Source organism: Thamnophis elegans, chromosome Z, assembly GCF_009769535.1.
Source record: "Thamnophis elegans isolate rThaEle1 chromosome Z, rThaEle1.pri, whole genome shotgun sequence".
Taxonomy (NCBI): domain Eukaryota; kingdom Metazoa; phylum Chordata; class Lepidosauria; order Squamata; family Colubridae; genus Thamnophis; species Thamnophis elegans.
The window spans coordinates 27,128,189-27,145,749 of record NC_045558.1 but is presented as its reverse complement, the minus strand read 5'-3'; the positions used below and the strand labels follow the sequence as shown (position 1 = coordinate 27,145,749).

At 37.4% G+C, this 17,561-nt stretch overlaps 1 protein-coding gene across 1 annotated transcript in view; it reads right to left on the bottom strand.

The window, feature by feature from the left end:
- Positions 1-769: 769 nt before the first annotated feature.
- The window catches only part of STAM (signal transducing adaptor molecule), a 38,536-nt gene continuing 21,744 nt past the window's right edge, over positions 770-17,561 (bottom strand). The window contains 11 exon segments of the mRNA XM_032237251.1: positions 770-1,873; positions 2,826-3,001; positions 9,333-9,344; positions 9,346-9,381; positions 9,383-9,409; positions 9,411-9,495; positions 10,563-10,611; positions 10,907-10,994; positions 12,872-12,960; positions 14,731-14,778; positions 14,781-14,824. Of these exon segments, the coding sequence (XP_032093142.1) occupies positions 1,663-1,873; positions 2,826-3,001; positions 9,333-9,344; positions 9,346-9,381; positions 9,383-9,409; positions 9,411-9,495; positions 10,563-10,611; positions 10,907-10,994; positions 12,872-12,960; positions 14,731-14,778; positions 14,781-14,824 (865 nt within the window). The 3' untranslated portion in view covers positions 770-1,662.

The window sequence follows — 17,561 nt, the reverse complement described above, 5'->3', positions numbered from 1 at the left end:
TTATTTTCATTATTATTTTTAATCTATTTGACTATAAGATATTCTAGAAGGGAATAGTAGTGAACTGTGCCGGGTGTGGACCTGGAAAGTCGGAGGGGATTAGGGAGGGGGGTTCATTGGGGGTGGGTGGGTGGGTGGAGATATAGTCTCAATATATAGAATAAGAATACACTTGTATACTGTTGTTCCTTATCTTTTCTTTTTATTTTTCTTTTTTTTTCTTTTTTTCTTCTTTTTTCTTTTTAGCACAATTTTTAGTAACTGAATAGATTAATGAATAGAGAAATGCACCAAAGTGAGAAGTAGAGGAAAAGAAGAGGGAGAAGTAAGGAGGGAGGAAGAGGGGAATGTAAGGAGGATGAGAGGGGAAGGAGGGTGAGGAAGGCGAGAAAGGAAGATAGGAGGGGAAAGGGAAGTAGGAGGGGTGATTGTTGGAGGGAGAAAGGAAAGTTGGAGGGGGAGAAGGGGTGTATGGAGGATGAAAGCGACAGGTTGGTTTATATGTTGGATGATGAGTTGTGTTTAGGTTTGTTTTATTTTTTTATATTATTATTATTGCAAATATTCAGTATATAAGTGAATGTACAAAATTGAAAATGAAAATGAATAAAACATTTCAAAATTAATAAAACTTGATCTTTGAGGCATTTCTCTGGCCATGAAATTGTCAGTTGAAATTGCTCTCTACCCCATGACTACAAGAATAATAATCCAACAAAGACCATGAAGAGTTTTTTTTAAGAAAACACACACAATCAAAGAAAGTGGCAATGATGGCAGCCTTTAACAAGACTTTAATAAATGTAGTGTTTCATTATTCCAGTTTAGAAATGTCATTCATTCACATCCAAAGTGTCCCACTCAGCAGGCTACTGAGTTAAAACTAGCATGGAAATGTAAGTCATATCATTTAAACAGTAAAGATAAAAACAGTTCTGTTTCATGGTTCCATAAATTTAGCAGCCTGCCACTTATTGTTTTGAAACCATTAGTGGTAAGCATAAAACATTTTCTGAATGAAGAGTGTCTGAAGTTCTAGCCTACTTTGGTAGATAGTCATTTTATAGCATCCACAGGCTACAGGGAGGCAGAAAACAACACAATTGCATTCAGTGTATTATTAATGAAAACCAAGCAATTCAGATTCAATAACATAACCACACCTGCAAATATTTGACATACAGTATATGGGTTTAAAGCAAACATTCTTATAAAATCCATGAACATGGTCCATCTATGACCATGGTTCACGATTAATAAACAGTAATGTAAATTTTAACACATTTTATATTCACATGATCACTATAGTAATTCAGAACGATCACTAACACAAACATATTGTATATACATTACATATATGCCACAATAATTTGCCGAGTTGGATCTTCACAAACTCAACAGTTTCAGCAGACATAAATAACTTTGTACCAATGTTTAGGCATTTTAAAGGAATTAAATATTCTAAATATTTTAATTCCCTTTCCAAAGGTAAAACAAAAATCTTAAGTCAGTGCAAATAGAATCATCATACTTCTTCACCAAGAGAGATTCTTATTAAACCAAGGATAACCCATGTTTAAGATATTAAAGAAATAAACTCATAACTTTGTAAACTGCCTTCCACAGAGGTTAGAGTAGATTAGGAATCCAAAGTCCTGTATCCTATAGTAATGCCTTCTGTGATGATGGAGGCTGTTGTGGTGGTTGGTTTCCTGGAGGCTGGGGAAGAGTTGAGGTGACTAAATTATAACCTGGCACCTGAGACAGAGTTCCAGAATTTTGGTAAGAAGTAGCCTCAGTAGCTGCAGGGGTTGGGCTGTAGACTGCAGCTTGGCTAGAGTAAGTGTTTCCTGGAACAGAACCCACCATCGTGCTAGAAATAGAGATAGGAAAGGAAAGAAGATAAACAAAAGGATACAAAGCAAAGTTGACAAAAGTAATCAATTCTTCTATAAACATATATATACACAATAAATTTGAGCGTCTTTTCCAACTTCAATAAATAAATAGTTAAGAAAAAGTACTTGAAATAGAAACATGAAAGCATTTAGTCAAATCTTTCCAGCCCAGTCCAGTCTTTTAAACCAGTTTCTTCAGGGAACACAAAACTGTTTTAACAGTTCTGCTCTACATGAATAATCTCTTAACTGTACCTATTTAGGCTGGGATAAACTAGCACATTTTGATATTCTTCTATTTTCTAAACTGTCATCTTGCCTTAACTCTTTCACCGTTTTTATTCTGAAACAGAATACAATTTAAAAGAAAATACAAACCAAAATTTCAGAAAGCTAGTTACGTGACATGATTTATAATATTCAATAACAATTATTACTAAGTACCATTGGAGGACATATCAAGTTTTCATGGATCTCATTCACATATTACTCTATAAAATCCATTCAATGCTTTGTCCTGAAAGAGCTTCTCAAGTTATGGTAACCTGCACTTTTATCAAAGAATTTCAGGTAAGAAAAGGAAAAGTCAGCCAGAGATCTAAGAAGGTACATATTATTTCTAAGATGCCTGCAGTCTTTTGACTTCAACTGCAGGCATCTTAGAAATAACAGGAATGTTATAGCTTTTCCTTGCAAAATTAACATTCAAAATGAGATTCATTCCTGAGTAATCCTAAGCAATAAAACTAAATTTTGGAAATCCATTACAATTATTCTGATTTTATACATGTTCTTTTCAAATGAAGAACAAATCAAATATTTAAAAAAAGATTTTTGAAATGAATATTGAACATTGATGCTGAATTTCCACTTTAAGATTGGCTAGTTTAGTTAAGTTAAAACTTAAATATATATATTTTCAATTACTTTGTGTAAGATGCCTGAACTGGCTGGCTAGCTAACCCGGGACTTGCTACTGGAGGAACTGTGCCTTGATTAAGAGATGGAAGTTGATCTGACGGAAGGCTGTAGCCTTGCACGTGACTCATCTGTGTATTTCCTCCCACCAAATAAGCATTGCTTTGAGGCTGTCCTTGATAAACCTAAAAAACCTCAAATAAGAAGAAACAAAACACAACTGTAAGCCAATTCATTTCAACTTATGCTTATTAATTTAAACCCTCCTCCCAAACAAAAGACTGTAGCAATATTCACTTGCAGCTTAACAAAAAGAATCCAGGCTCACTAAAATCTTTTCATAATTTCTATTATATAACAGTACAGAGTATTTCTCACATCCAAGAATATGAATGCAACCATCTCGCACAAATCATTAAACTTGAAGTCATTTCTCTCCATGTGGACTCAATTACAGTGTTGGTGAGTGCACACCTGAAGGACTAAGTTAGGGAAAGAAATATCATGAAAAAAATCTATAGGTAGTCATTGCGAATCAATACCAACTGGATGGTACATAATCCATCCATCAAGCAATCATTTCTTTCCAGGATTATTGTAATTTACTATGTATCAGTATTTGGTTGTATATAGTAGAATTGGAGTGTAATAAATTTGACTTCATAACTCTGGGCAGATGATGCACCGTATATACTCGAGTATAAGCCGACCCGAAATATAAGCCGAGGCACCCAATTTTACCCCAAAAAGCTGGAAAAGTTATTGACTCGAGTATAAGCCTAGGGTGGGAAATGCAGCAGCTACCGGTAAATTTCAAAAATAAAAATAGATACCAATAATGTTTTTGAATAAATAAATATTATTTATTTATAAATAAATAACTAGCTCTGTAAGTGGAAAAGAGGGTCAATAAAAACATATGGTATCAACAATAACTTTAAATGTACAAAAACCTTAGCTCATTCAGCAACCAAGCTAAAACATAAGAGTTAAAATCCTTCAAAACTGGATTCCTCCTCATCATCTGTATGTCCAAACAGAGCTTCAGCATTAGCTAGTGTGAGGTTATCAGCATAGACATTGTCATCATCACTGAGTTCGCAGTCATCACCATCAGAGCTGTCGTTCTCATACAAAGCGCTGTCTTCACTGCCATCCATAGCATTACTAATGCCACATTTCTTGAAGGCGTGTCGCACCATGTCCTCCGGAATCTCTTCCCATGCATCACGAACCCACTTTGCTATCAATTCTATGTCGGGCTTCATCAGATTTCCACCTTTTGTCAGTCGGGCTTGACCAGATGACATCCATTCATGCCACATCTTTCTCACACGGTCTTTAAAAGGTTTATTTAAACACACATCTAGCGGTTGCAATACAGATGTAAGCCCACCTGGAATAACGGCCAAAGTAACTTGAGAAGATTTTGCCATTTTTTTATGTCATCAGATGTGTGGGCTCTGAACATATCCCAAACTAGCAATGATGGTTTTTTCTTTAAGGCTGCTCCTGGTCGTTCTTTCCAAATTTCTTCCAGCCATTTTTTTGTTCCGTCTTCATCCATCCAGCCTTTAATATGTGCGCGCACTGTAATTCGTGGTGGGAATTTGACCTTTTTAGGCAAGGTCTTTCTTTTAAAAATAATGACAGGCCGCAGCTTAGTTCCATTAGCCAAACATGACAGAACAACTGTGAAATGGTTTTTTTCATTTCCTGTGGTTCTGAGAAAAATAGTTTTGTCTCCCAAACTTGCCACAGTTCTGTTGCTTGGAAGATCAAAGGTCATAGGTGTTTCATCCATATTTCCAATATCTCCCAGGTCATAGTTATGGATCCTTCTTTGTTTTATGATGAATGAATGGAATGACTCACTTTTTCATCAAGGTCTTTTGGGCAACTTCTGTGAAATCTTTGTTCTTTGGCCGCAAACATAGGGAAAACCTATTCATGAAGCGGGTACACCATCCTGCTGACGCAACAAATTTTCAATGCCTGGTGCTTTAAATTTGTCATCTTGTGCCATTTGAAGGGCACGTAAGCGAATTCCCATGCGTGTTACACAGTAACCATTTTGACGACACTCCATAACCCATTCATACAATTCAGTCTCTAGAGCCCCAGTATGAAGTTGTTAAACCACGTGAGCTTTTTTTGACTTTGGAATCTTTTCCAAGTCAGCTTTCTTTTTCCGCCATTCCCTCACTTGTTTTTCATCAACCACAAAATTCCCTACTTGCAATACTGTTATTGCTTTCTTCTGCTCTTGACACACCTTAAGTTTGAAAACCAGCTTCGAATGACCTGCGTTTTGTTTTGGTCGAGGATTACCGTAGAAGTACTGGGATCCATTTCTACAGGATAAAAAAAAAAAAGACTTGTTTTGGGTACCTAATGCAGGCTGATATTATAGAAAGTGATGACATGACTGTTTGCATAGAGCAGCCTGATTGGAACCTCCAAGGAATTTGTCTTAGGGTGTACATAAATAAAATAAAATAAAATACATTCATCAAGAATCATAAGCTACAACACAGTGATAGTCTCTCTCTCTCTCTCTCTCTTTCACACACACACACACACACACACACACACACACACACACACAAATACACACACACTCCTCCTCTGGATTCAATGGGGTTTAGGAATCTCCACCCCCTCATACACTCCTTCTTTCTTTCTCTCCTTCCCTCCTCTGGATTCAATGGGATTTTTAGAAAATCCCCACTCCTGTGCACACACTTCTTCTTTCTTTCTTTCTTTCTTTCTTTCTTCTTTCTTTCTTTCTTCCCTCCTCTGGATTCAATGGGGTTTTAGAAATCCCCACTCCTGTGCACACACTCCTTCTTTCTTTCTTCCCTCCTCTGGATTCAATGGGGTTTTAGAAAATCCCCACTCCTGTGCATACACTCCTTCTTTCTTTCTCTCTTCCCTCCTCTGGATTCAATGGGGTTTAGGAAATCTCCCACCCTCATACAACTCCTTCTTTCTTCTCTCTTCCCTCCTCTGGATTCAATGGGGTTTTTAGAAAATCCCCACTCCTGTGCATACACTCCTTCTTTCTTTCTCTCTTCCCTCCTCTGGATTCAATGGGATTTTTAGAAAATCCCCACTCCTGTGCATACACTCCTTCTTCTTTCTCTCTTCCCTCCTCTGGATTCAATGGGGTTTTTAGAAAATCCACACTCCTGTGCACACACTCCCTTTCTTTCTTTCCTCCTCTGGATTCAATGGGATTTTTAGAAAAATCCCCACTCCTGTGCATACACTCCTTCTTTCTTTCTCTCTTCCCTCCTCTGGATTCAATGGGATTTTTAGAAAATCCCACTCCTGTGCACACACTTCTTCTTTCTTTCTTTTCTTTCTTTCTTCTCCCTCCTCTGGATTCAATGGGATTTTAGAAAATCCACACTCCTGTGCACACACTTCCTCCTTCTTCTTTCTCCTTCCCTCCTCTGGATTCAATGGGGTTTTAGAAAATCCCCACTCCTGTGCATACACTCCTTCTTTCTTTCTCTCTTCCCTCCTCTGGATTCAATGGGATTTTTAGAAAATCCCCACTCCTGTGCATACACTCCTTTCTTTCTTTCTTTCTTCCCTCCTCTGGATTCAATGGGATTTTTAGAAAATCCACACTCCTGTGCACACACTTCCTCCTTCTTTCTTTCTCTCTTCCCTCCTCTGGATTCAATGGGTTTTTTAGAAAATCCACACTCCTGTGCACAACACTTCTTCTTTCTTTCTTTCTTCCCTCCTCTGGATTCAATGGGATTTTTAGAAAATCCCCACTCCTGTGCACACACTTCCTCCTTCTTCTTTCTCTCTTCCTCCTCTGGATTCAATGGGTTTTTTAGAAAATCCACACTCCTGTGCACACACTTCTTCTTTCTTTCTTCTTTCTTCCCTCCTCTGGATTCAATGGGATTTTTAGAAAATCCCCACTCCTGTGCACACACTCCTTCTTTCTTTCCTTTCTTTCTTTCTTTCTTTCTTTCTTTCTTCCCTCCTCTGGATTCAATGGGATTTTTAGAAAATCAACATCCTGTGCACACAATTTCTTCTTTCTTTCTTTCTTTCTTCCCTCCACTGGATTCAATGGGGTTTTAGAAAATCCCACACTCCTGTGCACACACTCCCTCTTTCTTTCTCTCTTCTTTATAGCTAAATTTGATACCATTAAAAATTAAATAGGATTAAAATCTGTGGTTTATAATTTACCAGTTGTGTCCACCCCACTCCTTTCACCAGCGTTAGCCCGCTTGCACCAAGGGGGGCATGTAAGAGGAAGGGGAAAATACAAGAGTGCACACGGCAACCTCGACGTCTAAGTGGGCAAGTTCACAGCATGCGCGCCCAGCACGTCTGAGACAGGGCATAAAAAGGGGAAAAAAGGCTGATTGGACCCAGCTCTGTTTGGGGCGCAGGCGTGGCGCGGCAGCAGTTTTTCAGGCTGCTCCCAGATGGGAAGGAGGGGATTGTAAACCCCTTCTAACCACCCTGGCTCCTCCTCTTCCCAGAGTTCAGGCTCTCTTTCTTTTCTTTCTTTTTTTCTTTCTTTGAAAGAGAAGCCCAAATTAGCCAAAGGGGGGAAAGCGAGCGAGCAAGGGGACCCCAGGAAACTAGACTCGCTTGGCTGGACTACGTACGCTCCTTGGCTTAGTTGCTTTCCGCGCGCCTGTTAATATATTCACGGAAACAAACCGCAGCAGTTTTCCCCAAGGGCAATGCCGAAGAGCAGAGCCCGGAGAGAAAACCAAGGAAGTCCACTGAGGGCATTGCCACTTTCTCTAGAAGGTGATACGAAGCTTCCCTTTCGAATGGGAAGGGACGGGGGTTGGCTGGGCTCTTCCCAGCAGGGAAAGGGGGTTGTTTGAAACATTGGGACCGGGGAGGGGGTTGGTTTTGTTTGTTTTGAAAGGAAATCTCAACCTGTACAATCGTCCTTCCAAATGAAAAGTTTTCTCCAACATTTAGGGGAAAGTCGCGAGCAGCATTGCCCTCACAACTGAGGGGAAATAACGCCTTTCCACTGGGGATCGTGGCCACCTTTCAGAAACTGAGCGCAGTCCTTAATTCTGGAAGAGGTCCCTTTAGAGCCAGAGGGGTTTTTATACGAAGAAAGGAACTGCAAACAGTAAACGTGACGGCCCCAAGGAAAGGAGAGCTGAGCCACGGGAACGAAAAGAAAAAGGGAGGGGGGAAAAACCCGCCCTCTTCCCCTTCCAGGTTTTCTTAAAAAGCAGGCAGCGCTCCTTGGCCGCAGGGCTTCACAGGGACCTTTCCCCCTCCCACTGCTTCGATCCTCGCTCGCATCGCTTTCCCCCCTTTGGCTAATTTGGGCTTCTCTTTCAAGAAAGAAAGAAAGAGAGCCCGAACTCTGGAAGAGGAGGAGCCAGGGTGTGGAAGGGGTTTACAATCCCCCTCCCTTCCCATCTGGGAGCAGGCTGAAAAAACTGCTGGGAGGTATGCGGTTCCTAGGTCAGCGGCCCCAAGGAAAGGAGAGGCTGAGCCACGGGAACGAAAAGAAAAAGGGAGGGGGAAAAAACCCGCCCTCTTCCCCTTCCAGGTTTTCTTAAAAAAGCAGGCAGCGCTCCTTGGCCGCAGGGCTTCACAGGGACCTTTCCCCCTCCCACTGCTTCGCTCGCTCGCTCGCTTCGCTTTCCCCCCTTTGGCTAATTTGGGCTTCTCTTTCAAAGAAAGAAAGAAAGAGAGCCCGAACTCTGGAAGAGGAGGAGCCAGGGTGTGGAAGGGGTTTACAATCCCCCCTCCCTTCCCATCTGGGAGCAGCCTGAAAAAACTGCTGGGAGGTATGCGGTTCCTAGGTCAGCGGCGCGTGGGATCAACTAGGAAGAAACTGGAGGTGGGGGGGAGCAGTTTCGAGAGACTATGGAGAATATGGACTTCAGAGGCGGACCAGAAAGAGGTCCCGACAAAGATCCGAGGCTGAATCGGCAGTGTTTATGGATCAGGGTCAGCCCCACCAGCTGGCGACAGGATAGGCAGAGAGGAGCGGACGGAGCAGAAGCAGCCCAGGGCTCCGCTGCCGCTCCCCGCAGTTTCTGGACGGGGATCCCTTGGAGAGGGGATTCCTTCCTGCGAGACCCCGTCCAGAAAATGCAGCGGAGCCCCGGGGCTGCTTCTGCTGCGTCCGCTGGACTGTGGGGCTTGGAGGGGGCGGGAAGAGCGGCGGGGCTGGCGTGGCAGGCTGTTCGCCTCCTCCTCCTCCAACAGGCAACAGCACTGCCGGATCCGTTGTAGACTCGAGTATAAGCCGAGGTGGCTTTTTTCAGCCCAAAAAAGTGGGCTGAAAAACTCGGCTTATACTCGAGTATATACGGTAGTCTCACCACTATATTTTGTAAGATATAATTTCTCATTAATATTCTTCCCATAATTTTCAACAAATTTACAACACAAACTGAATATTTATGACCAATATATATTAACAACTTTATAATGACTTGGCTTAAAATGGAACAATATCTCCAGTTTTTAAAACATTCAGGTGCATACCTGAGAATTAGAAAACATTAGACTGAGTCATGTAGTATTGAGGGTTTTGGTAATTTTGAATACATGGAATACATTGGGGTCTTCATTCATCAACTTAGTATATAATGAGAGGGCTTCCATCACTTTTATATTGAGTTCCGAAAGTTCTGAATGCTTCCTGGATGAAACAAATAAAAATAAGTAATATTTTTAAATACAAGATTGTATCATGAATTATTTGTTAACAGCTTGTCAGTTAATAAATAAAAATCATTCCATTGCACGTCCAAAGTAGAAGCACAAAGATACTAGTAATAAGAGTTTTACAGAAGGACAACCCTCTTGCCTCCTAACTCCCTTTTTAAGACCCTATAACCATGATGGCGAATCGATGGCACACGTGAGAGATAGCACACAGAGCCCTCTCTGTGGGCATGCATGCTGTCACCAGATGCTCTTCTTCCAGAGCGCCTGAAAATGGCCCGAAAAAATGCCCCAAACCAGGCCATTTTCAGGCTGTTTTTCGGCCATTTTTTGGGCCAAAAACGGGCAAAAAAACTGGTCTGAAAATGGGCCAAAAACAGCCAAAGAACAGGCAAGCACGCACTGGCCAGCTGGTCTTTGGGTTTCCAGTGCTCCGGCACGTACACATGTATGTGCATTCTGGCTTTGGTACTTGGTGCCAAAAGGTTCACCATCACTGCCCTATAATCCCTTAATTCGGGTTAGAGTTGGGGCAACTGGATGTAACTGAGTGTTTACTAGCTGGATGCACTTCCTGAAGCCACACATAGTCCCCAGCAGATACAATTCTTTGCTTCCTAATAGCAAACAAAACCCTACAAACCTTCTTAAAGTAGTAAAGAATTTCAAAGAAATAGTCACAGGATGAAAATAGCTTTAAAAAAAAGTTGACCATCAAAAGTAGTGAATATGTGGACTGATTCTCAAATATGCCTTCTCAAATGGGAAAATGGAAACAATAATGGCTACTATTAAAAAAGCTAAATAACATTAACACATATCATTTTTAAAAAAATGTGTAGAAATGTAAGCTGTGTATAACCTTTAAAATAGACCAACTAGTTATAAATCTGCCAAAAAAAAATTCTGAAAGCCATAGCTTTGATATAGCCTCAAAACTTTGTAGTTTTTGCCCTGTCCCCCTCCAATGTTATGTGATGTCTTTGGCATAAAGAGGCTGCCAATCCCTACTGTAAGATACTAAGCTTACTGCTATTCTTACCGGTCATATCTTCTAGCTTTTCATCAATGAGAGGTCCCATTTGATGGCACATTGCTAGAAATAGAGATATTAATATGCTTTATTTGCTCCAGCTGTTATAAACGTTAACATTGTATTACTTCCAGATTCCTTATTCTATAACATCTCAAACAATAAACAAGTGCTGTAGATAATGATGTTATTAAACCACAGAACTAAGCACTGTTTCTTTCACTGAATTAATAAACAAATAAAAAGATTTAAGACTGTTAAAGAAAGCTAGTTTTGCAGAAATGGTAGGGATAGCTTAGCTTAGTTTTAGATAGGAGGTCCGTTGTGTGACATTGTTACGTAGCATTAGGAAGCTTACTTTCAAGATGGACCAGCTCTGGAAGGTCTGGCTCCTCATCTGCTGGATCTGCACTTTGCAACATTTGCAACAGCTGGTCCATTTTATCCTAGAACATGACATAGAGTTCTTTATTTGTAACTGCACAAGGTGTGTGCAACAACTTGACTATATTTGATTTTTTTTTCTTTCCTTCAAAATGGAATCCTTTTCTTCTACCCTCAATTGCCCTGAGATATTAGAATTTAATTTTAAAAAGTCCATTTAAATGCAAAAAGGTTTATCATGTGGCATGGAAATGTTTGTTGACTTAAAAAAACAGAAGATCAAACCACATTGCAACATGCCAAAATAAATACATTGTTTCTATATGAGTTATCAGGGATTGGGGGGGGGGGGAGAAGGTATGCTTTCAAGTTAGTTTCATTCCTGGAGTCCTATAGCTCCTCAAGTCGCTGGCTTTATGCCAAGGTGGAACTAGAAGTCCCAGTCTTCTAAGTTTTACGCAGGCATCTTAGCCACTACACCAACTGCTTTGGCATGAATTATATAGTATAATTTTCTTCAATAAAATAAATTATATGCCAAATAGTCAAATATTCACTTTTAGAGAGAGCAGTGCCAGTATTATCAAGCACTCACAAGTAGGTTTAATAATGCAGTTGTATTTTCACACTAGATTTCATATCTTTATGTAAACAAGGAAGTTCTACAATATCCTTTGTAGAAAATAAATTTTGTGAATTGATATCATACTTTTTAATAGATTTCTGAAAAAAATAATAGTAAGTATCACTGAGTTAAAGAAATACTGTCAAATTAAATTTTATAAAATTGTTCTGCAACTATAAATATAATTTAAAATATATTAATTGATAACCTCAAATAAAAGTAACATTTCATATGTTTGAAAATATGCATGTATGTATGTATGTATGTATGTATGTACTATGTATGAAAATATGAATGCCATTCACTTACTCACTCAGTGACTCTGAGCAACTTACAGAACTATAAAGAATTCACAATACTATGAATAATTTCCAATTACACTATCATTAATACAAATAGAATATTCAACATATATAAGCTATTTTAGAAATCTCTAAGAAGCAATAGAATAGAAACATGATTGCTACTGGTAGTCATTAACTATAGCAACACTACCACCTAGTGATTAAATAGGAATAAAATGAAAATGAAGCAAGGGAGTAGTGAAATACACAAACATAACGTGGCATTTTCCAAATCTTCTGGAATAAAAAAATAAATACTGTAATGAAACAAGAAACTAGACTTTAAAATGTTTCAATCAAATATTTATGAAAACAGATATGTATTTGTTTATATGCTACCCATGTCATGACCAAAACAACTCTGGGTAATTTATAATACAATAAAAACATAAATAAAAGAACAACAATTGACTTTTGATAATATTTGACTTGTTTGCCACTCCAAAAATAATCTATATATAGGAAGAGGCAGTAGACTATAGAAGTAATAATTGAGTATGAGCCAATGGATGGAGTACAATATTAAATTTTTGCACTTAAGATTCAGGGAAGAATTTGTGTACTTCCCATTATTCAGGCAAGTCTCTTTTCAGCTTCTATGTGAGTTGTTTAAGAGTCACACTGAGCTGAGAAAACCTAAAAAGAGCTGAATGAGCGAGAAGTTGAGAAGTGCTGTGCTGGTGCGAATTCTGAACCATTTATTCAAATAATTTGTGAAGCATGCATTTATTTCTTTCCTAGCACGTATGTTTATTAATGTTTCAGTTAAAGAGCACTGAAGATGCTACTAAGGGGAAACATAAAGGAAAAATAAAAGCTATTGGGATTACTTAATATGCTTAAAATAGAAGAAATTTGTCTGAGGGTTTTTTTTTTTTGTATTTTCATCTACTGACAGCGCTCAGGCCAATTCTGAAATCAAAAGACAATACTTCATGTATTCTTTACTGATGGCTGATTTTGTACATACTTCATCAATATACATTGTTTCAGGTTCTGGTTCAATTGTTTCAACTTGAATTTCATCACTAAACTGTACCGTTTTCTTTTCAGACTTCACTGCAGAAACAAAAAATGAAAGAATATTGAACAAAGTGACAAAATGTTTACAATGGAAAATAACTTTACATCAGAGGTTATCTAGATTCAGAGTCCTACCGCATTCCAAACGTCCAGTATCTTCCAACCACCAGCCAAAATATTACCGTGACTTTTAGATCCTGCTGGCAGTTGGCTGCCAGTTAGGAAGAATAGCAATTTCAGAGGCTGAAAAGACTTTTCACAGAAGAGGAAATCAGAAGGGCAAAAAGAAATCAGTATACAGCATCTCAGCTTCCACTCCAATTTGATTTGTGAATTGAATATAATTTCAAGTGAGTTATGTCCACATAATTGTCATCCTATCCAGCTCCACTTATTACTTGCATAATCAGAATATAATGAGGTAAAATGTGAAATGATTTGCTGAAATAAGATATATCTTCAGCATTTCCATAATCTTCTATGAAAGCTACTTGATCATAAAATACATATAAACCTGGCAAATACTTGTTTTTGACAAACACATACTGACGTCTGTAATTATTCATTGCTTATAAGGTAAGCACCTATATAGCACACACTAATGCGTTTCTGATTAGTCCTATAAAAGTTCCAAGAACTGATGTCAGACCATTCTGTAGTTCCATTATGTGGGTTAGTTTAGTTCCGTACTGACATCATAGCTTCATTCTTCTCTGACTGCTATTTTCTAAAAGGAATAAATATGCTAGGAAATAAGACTTTATCAGATGGTTTATGGAAACTGTGAAAGGATTTTACAATAGCAAAGTGAATGACTCAGTTAATAACAGTCAAGGCTGCCTGCAAACAATCTAGCTTCGTCACAGCAAAGCTGGGCAAAATCAGAAATGTCACAATTAAGCTTATTATGTTTTAATAGTGTGAGAGGAAAGATACATAGCAAAAAAAGTTGTTTGTGCCCCTATTCTCCCTTTATCTTCAAAGTTGCCTGCCCTTCCTTTATTTAATAGTTTGAATCTATTTTTAAAGGTGTCTGAAAGTGTGGCACTAATGGCAAAAAAGAAGGAATTATTGAGAAAGAAAGAAAGAAAGAAAGAAAGAAAGAAAGAAAGAAAGAAAGAAAGAAAGAAAGAAAGAACTGAGCTCAGCCAAGGGAAGATCTCAGCCTTTCCCCATAGGAACAACTGGTCAGCAAGCCCAAACAAGTAACCAGTATGTACAGTATCAACAACAACAAAATCATAATGCCAGTAGTGTTGTAACTAGCTTTGGCAATCATGCACATGGTAATGGAAAGTGAAAAGTAGGAAGAGTCAGAAATATGAAACTCCAGAAAGCTATGGTATATTCCACCTAGGCAACTAATCAGAAAAAGAGAGTCCTGACTTTAATCACACCAACACTAAATCTCTGATAGCACTGCAGCTTTGACAAAGCATTGAAAAAGCAGGCAGGATGCCAGCCCTTCCTCTCCTCCCCCCAGCAGCGAGCTATTAGGCAACATAAGTAATTTCAGACAGAGGTGGGGAAGGATTTAGGGATGTTGAAAGCTAAAAAAAGTATCCCAGATTAAGTTAAAATGGAAAATAGATTAGAAGATATAATTAAAATATAGGACCAATGAATTAGAATTAAACAGAGACTGGAATAGAGTAACACAGAGTAAAATAAAGAAATAAATCTAAAACTAAGAGTTTTATTATAAAGAAAAATATTTTCTGTTATAGTAAAATCCTTTTTGAAGGGAATGATTTTTCTTATTCTTCCACCATTTATCCATGGCTTTTCTCTCACTGTGCTACTTACTCATTTCTGGTTCAGCAGTAAGATCAGCAGTTACAAAATTGGAAGGAATAATCCTATCCCTTGATGATTTTCACCTTTCCACCAGTTTGTATCACTATGAATGATAAAGAAAATAATTACTTAGATGGCAAAACAAAAGGTCGTGCAGTGACAAGTTGTACTCCCTTTCTACCCACCAAAATACTTTGGACAGCATCCTTGATTAATTCTTGAAGCCACTAAATTAAATACACCCTCTTATCTACTTATCTGTAGGCTTATTAAGAAATGAATATTCATATGAAACTAGTAGGTTAAAGAGCAACTATTCAGAGAATTCTAAGAATATTAAACATGAAAGAATCTTTAAAAAGCAGCTTTCTCCTAGTAAGACATTAGTTCAGTAAAACCTTGATTTTACAAAGGAAGAAAGTTAAAGTTAAGACCGTGATTTATGGTGTGTATAAATTTTACATAATTTACATATAATGTAAATAACAGTGTAAAACATCTAAATTTAAGTATTTGGTCATTGCCTGATATTTTTGTTGACAGGGAATTTACTACATTACAAATTAATTGCTGTCATAAAAATTAAAACTTCTTTGGATTATGATTCAAACTTAAAAAAAATAAATTAATGTTCTAGATTAGCACTCTTTATAATACCAAATTGCATTAGCTTTCTTAGTTTCTGCCCAAAATATAATTGGAGAGCACTAGGATGAAAACAGTTTTATGCTGATATATAAGGAAGTGACTTTTAAAAAACCCAAACTGAGTTTCAAACAGTTTTAAGAATGATAAATTATCCAGAACTTGGGTACTGGAATACCTTGATTTAAATATTTAAATAAATTGGAACTTGAGTAGACTTCATTTCTGTTTACATTTGTATTAGATAATATTGAGCTAATATTTTTTTCCAAATAATTCAGACAGATTCATAATCCAACACAATTATCAATGAAGTGGCAAACTTTATTTAGAATTATTAGAGCTAAAATGTTAGTGCTTGTGCTCTTGCTTAAAATAATGCATTTGGACATTACTATATTGGTAATCCTTGTTTAATAACCACTCATTCAGAGACCGTTAAAATTTATGATGTCATTAAAAACTAGTACTTAGGATTGGTTCCCAAAGTTTCAGCCACTGCTGTGTCTCCACAGTTACATGATTGTGACCAAGATGCTCAGTGACCACCTCTCAATTACAAAACTGTAGCATCTTGAGATCATGATTCCCATTTGAAACTTTCACTGCCTGCTCACAAGCAAAATTACTGGAAAGAAGGCAGGAGATCACAAATGGTGACCATGGGACATTGCACTTAACAATGGTAGGTAATTTGCTTAATGATGGCAAACCAGAATTGCCAGCACTAAGAAGTGCAGTCACATAACGTCATTCTTTACAACTGTTTTATTTAGTAATGGAATTCCTATTCAGGCAATGCAAGTATTAATCTGAATTTGCTAAAATACAAATAATAAATAGGTAAAAATACATCACTAGTAAATATATATAGAGCCGAGGTGGCGCAGTGGTTAGGGTGCAGTACTGCAGGCCACTTTAGCTGACTGTGATCTGCAGTTCAGCGGTTCAAATCTCACCGGCTCAAGGTTGACTCAGTCTTCTATCCTTCTGAGGTGGGTGAAATGAGGACCCGGACTGTGGGGACAAGTTGCTGACTCAATTTGCTAAAAAAATTTGTAAACCGCTTAGAGAGGGCTGAAAGCCCTATGAAGCAGTATATATGTCTAATAAATAAATAAATAAATAAATAAATAAATAAATAAATAAATAAATAAATAAATAAATAAATTTTACCATTTCAAATATACTACTGCTACAAAATTCTATTCTTCACTTTAAAAGGATTAAAAAAATACTGAATTCAGTTTTTCTGTAGGCCTGTGGAAAATTTAATTTGTGCCTTGCCATGAGACCAAAGACAGCATTTTCATTTTATTTTATTATCCTACATAGGAAACTACTGTACTTTCTTTATATATCACGTAATACTATGTTCAGATTTTAGCTCCTATTATATCTTATCTATTATATACATTTTATTTATTTATTTATTTATTTATTTATTATTTATTTATTTATTTATTTATTTATTTTTGTATGTATATATGAGCAGCATGGTGGCTTATTGGTGAAAAAGCTCTAAGTGAAGGGTTTCCCCATTAATTTTGTTTTTTTGGAAGACAATTGGGTCATAAATCACAATCAATTGACTACAGAGTATTGCAATGCCATTGATGGGAGTCAGTTGCCAAATATCCAAATTGTGATCACATGACCACAGAGGTATGAAGGTCATAATTTCAAGGAAGGGTTGTAAGTGATTTTTTTTCAGCACCACTGTTAATTCAAACCCATCATTAAATGAATGGTTCTAAGTGAAGGACTATATTTCTGTTCTGTGTATATTTATTTATAGCTCTACAAATTATATTTTTATATTTTTACTTAATAACATTTAATAGGTAGAACTTGTATTTTCTATCCACTTTATTTTTATTAATTAAAATTACTCTTTTCTGTTTCTATAACTCAAGTTTTATTTTTAGTATCCCGAACTAAGTATTTTATGAATTCTTATTGATGTTTAGAAAAAGTTTGGACTTTAGACATTTTCACTGTCTTCTCTAAACAATATCCATCACCTTTTGAAAGGCTTAGGGATATACAAACCTGCTGAATATGATTACTGTATCCAAGACAACATATTGATTTCTCTCCAAAGAATCTTCATGGAAATACTGTTTTTCTGATACAGCAAAAGAATGCTGCACAAGAATATCATGAGAGGCCATGCTTTACTTAGTAACCAAACA